Source organism: Gossypium arboreum, chromosome 10 (genome assembly GCF_025698485.1).
Source record: "Gossypium arboreum isolate Shixiya-1 chromosome 10, ASM2569848v2, whole genome shotgun sequence".
Taxonomy (NCBI): Eukaryota; Viridiplantae; Streptophyta; class Magnoliopsida; order Malvales; family Malvaceae; genus Gossypium; species Gossypium arboreum.
Window position 1 is genome coordinate 118,400,016 of NC_069079.1, and position 2,700 is coordinate 118,402,715.

At 37.6% G+C, this 2,700-nt stretch overlaps 1 protein-coding gene across 1 annotated transcript; it reads left to right on the plus strand.

Moving 5' to 3' along the window:
* On the plus strand, nucleotides 1–2,397 carry LOC108487393 (uncharacterized). The gene is made up of 3 exons (XM_017791725.2): nucleotides 1–151; nucleotides 253–906; nucleotides 2,049–2,397. Exons 2-3 carry the CDS (start codon nucleotides 277–279, stop codon nucleotides 2,190–2,192), a joined length of 774 nt encoding a protein of 257 aa, XP_017647214.1. The 5' UTR covers nucleotides 1–151; nucleotides 253–276; the 3' UTR covers nucleotides 2,193–2,397.
* The last annotated feature ends 303 nt before the right edge of the window (nucleotides 2,398–2,700 follow it).

Sequence of the window (2,700 nt, forward strand, 5' to 3'; positions counted from 1 at the left end):
TACAATTTACTCTTATTTTATCTCATAAAATTTTGGAAGCTTGAGCTCGACTCAATTAACACCTCTCATTTTCAGTAGCCTACCGGTACATTCCTCCAACGCTGCACTTCTACGGTGGACTTCTAACAGATCGATTCTCTATTCCCCTTTGGTAAATTCTCCTTTTTATTTTCTAGGTTTTTCTTTGCGTGTTAGATTGTCTAATATTCGCAGAGATTGGCATCAATTAAGTCTTATTTCCTATCATTCCAGGTTGATTCGCTGCTATCAGTTGCAATGGTGGCGGCGACAGTTGGCCTGAGAGGCTTATCTTTATGTACCTTATCGCTTCCCATCCTCCGTAGTGCGAAGATTAAGCTGCCCATTCACTCATTTCCAACGAGTCGAAGCCTAAAACCTCTGTTTTCCCCTTTCAATCCTACCATTCTCAGGGGTTTTCCCTCGTTTTGTGCGTCTCCGGACGTCAACGTGGAGGCCACCGCCACAGCTCCGCCGGCTACGGAGGCGGAAAATTCTCAGTCGGCGGACGATATAAAGAATGCAGCCAACCTCCTCGACATAAGGGTTGGCCGAATAATCAAAGCGTGGAGACATGAAGAAGCCGATTCTCTATACGTGGAAGAAGTGGATGTAGGCGAGCCTGAACCCAGAATCATCTGCAGCGGGCTTGTTAAATACATGCCTTTAGATCTTCTTCAGGATGCGAAAGTGGTTGTTCTTGCTAATCTGAAGCCGAGGAACATGCGAGGTGTGAAGTCTTGTGGAATGCTAATGGCTGCTTCCGATGCGTCGCATGAGACTGTTGAGCTTCTTATGCCCCCCGACGGTACAATTCCTGGCGAGAGAATATGGTTTGGGACTGAAGACGATAAAGATAGCCAACCTGAACCTGCTACACCCAACCAGGTATCACCTGCTTCACTTCAATCCTTCTTGAAACTTTGATATACAGTGCCATATATTATAGGTTGATAGATAGATAGATGTTGAACTAAGTTGTTTAGTTTGTTATCCAGTAAGTATGCTTCTTCTTATATATATATATATATTTAGAATATACATTCTTCTTATATATATATATATTTATATATATATATTTAGAATATACATTCGCTCTCAACTCTTGAAGAATCATAATCTCCTGAATTACCCTTTTAGTAATTGAGGGGTCAAACGTGAGTCAAGTAGGCAGTAGCATCCGTTCATGTATCCTGATATTGAATTTGTTTGGTTTGGTAGTAATTAGGGTATGAATCACACATCGATGTTCAGAAGCTACTCAGGTTTGGCTTAGAAAAGATTCAATTTTGGTACAGTGATTGTTCTCTTGAGCAGGCCAATTTCAAGTATGCTAATGCTTGACTTGAGTAGTTCATAACCATAATTGAACTTTAAAAAGAATAGAGAGTTTTAACATATTTAATTAGTTTTGAGAAACTCAAGTTGGACTTGAATTTGACATTGGGATGGAGCATGAATAATCAAATTTGAAGTTGAGCATGAGACTCTTAACTTAGTCTTTATTAGGTAAAAGTAAACGAGCTTTAATCGATTGTGCTAGAGCAGTTTGATTTTGATTTTGAATGCTTGATCAAGCTTAGCTTTGAACATCAAATTTTGAGTTGAGCTCAAACTTTGTTCATCTTGTGCTCAACTCTGTCCAGTTACATCCCTAGTAGTAGTAGCTGCGGAGAAAGTCATGGTTGAAGTTGTTGTAGGCATATTGCTAATTCTATAGGACCTTTTCTACATAACCTAGCCCCAATCTGAAAATAGGAGAAAGCTAAAAGATTTGATGCTTCCAATGAGAGTATTGAGTTCATCTGACCATACCATTCATTCTGCGTCTGCCTATGTTGCTTCGACTTTTATTTTTCTTTTGAAGTAGTCTTGTTTGATACTTATATCCAACTCATAGGCATGGGGATTTAACTTCCAAGGTTCCTCCAAAATATGTGAAAAAACTGAGAAAATTTGATCATATTTATGTTGGACACATATTCCTCCATACAATGTTTTCTAATTACTACTGTTCTGAATTTGTGCAGGTTCAAAAGAAAAAGATTTGGGAATCGGTGCAGCCTCATCTTAAAACTGATGCTTCATGTAGTGCAATGCTTGGGGAGTACTTGATGCAGACATCTGCAGGTGTAGTGGTCTGCAAGTCTCTGAAGAATGCCAATATTTCCTGATTACACCCGATGCCAAGTATAGCTTCTTCCCTTGTTTATCTCAAATGCAATCTGAAAATGTTTTAGCTTTTGAGGATTGGTGAAACATTTGTTGAACTTATAAGTTAAGATTTTGTCAGTTTTTTTTCAATTTTCTGTGCCATTGTTTCATGGTTACTATGATAACTTATTCTTTTATGCTATGTTACTTGGATTTGAGCGTGAATATCATATATAGGTATGTATCCTAATGGGTATGATTAGGTTTATATAGCATTTTTCATTCATTTGGAGGATACTAGAGATTATATATTTCATACGCATGTATTAGACACAAATACCAAATATGAATACTCAAAACAAATAATATAATAGAAGTGTTGGAGCAGCATAGCTTTTATGTTTGCTAATGAAGTATTTGGGATTTCATGTCAGGTGGCTTTCATTTAGGTTAAAATATGCCATTGGTTCTTGTGCTCTTCACAAATTTGGAATTTAGTCAATATAGTTTTATTCTTAAGAATTTAGT

What these genes read in the sequence shown, in the direction of transcription:
- LOC108487393 (XM_017791725.2), top strand. Translation starts at nt 277, where the DNA reads ATGGTGGCGGCGACAGTTGGCCTGAGAGGCTTATCTTTATGTACCTTA. An exon ending in AACCTGCTACACCCAACCAG is followed by an intron (nt 907 to 2,048) that starts GTATCACCTGCT and finishes GAATTTGTGCAG; the next exon opens with GTTCAAAAGAAAAAGATTTG.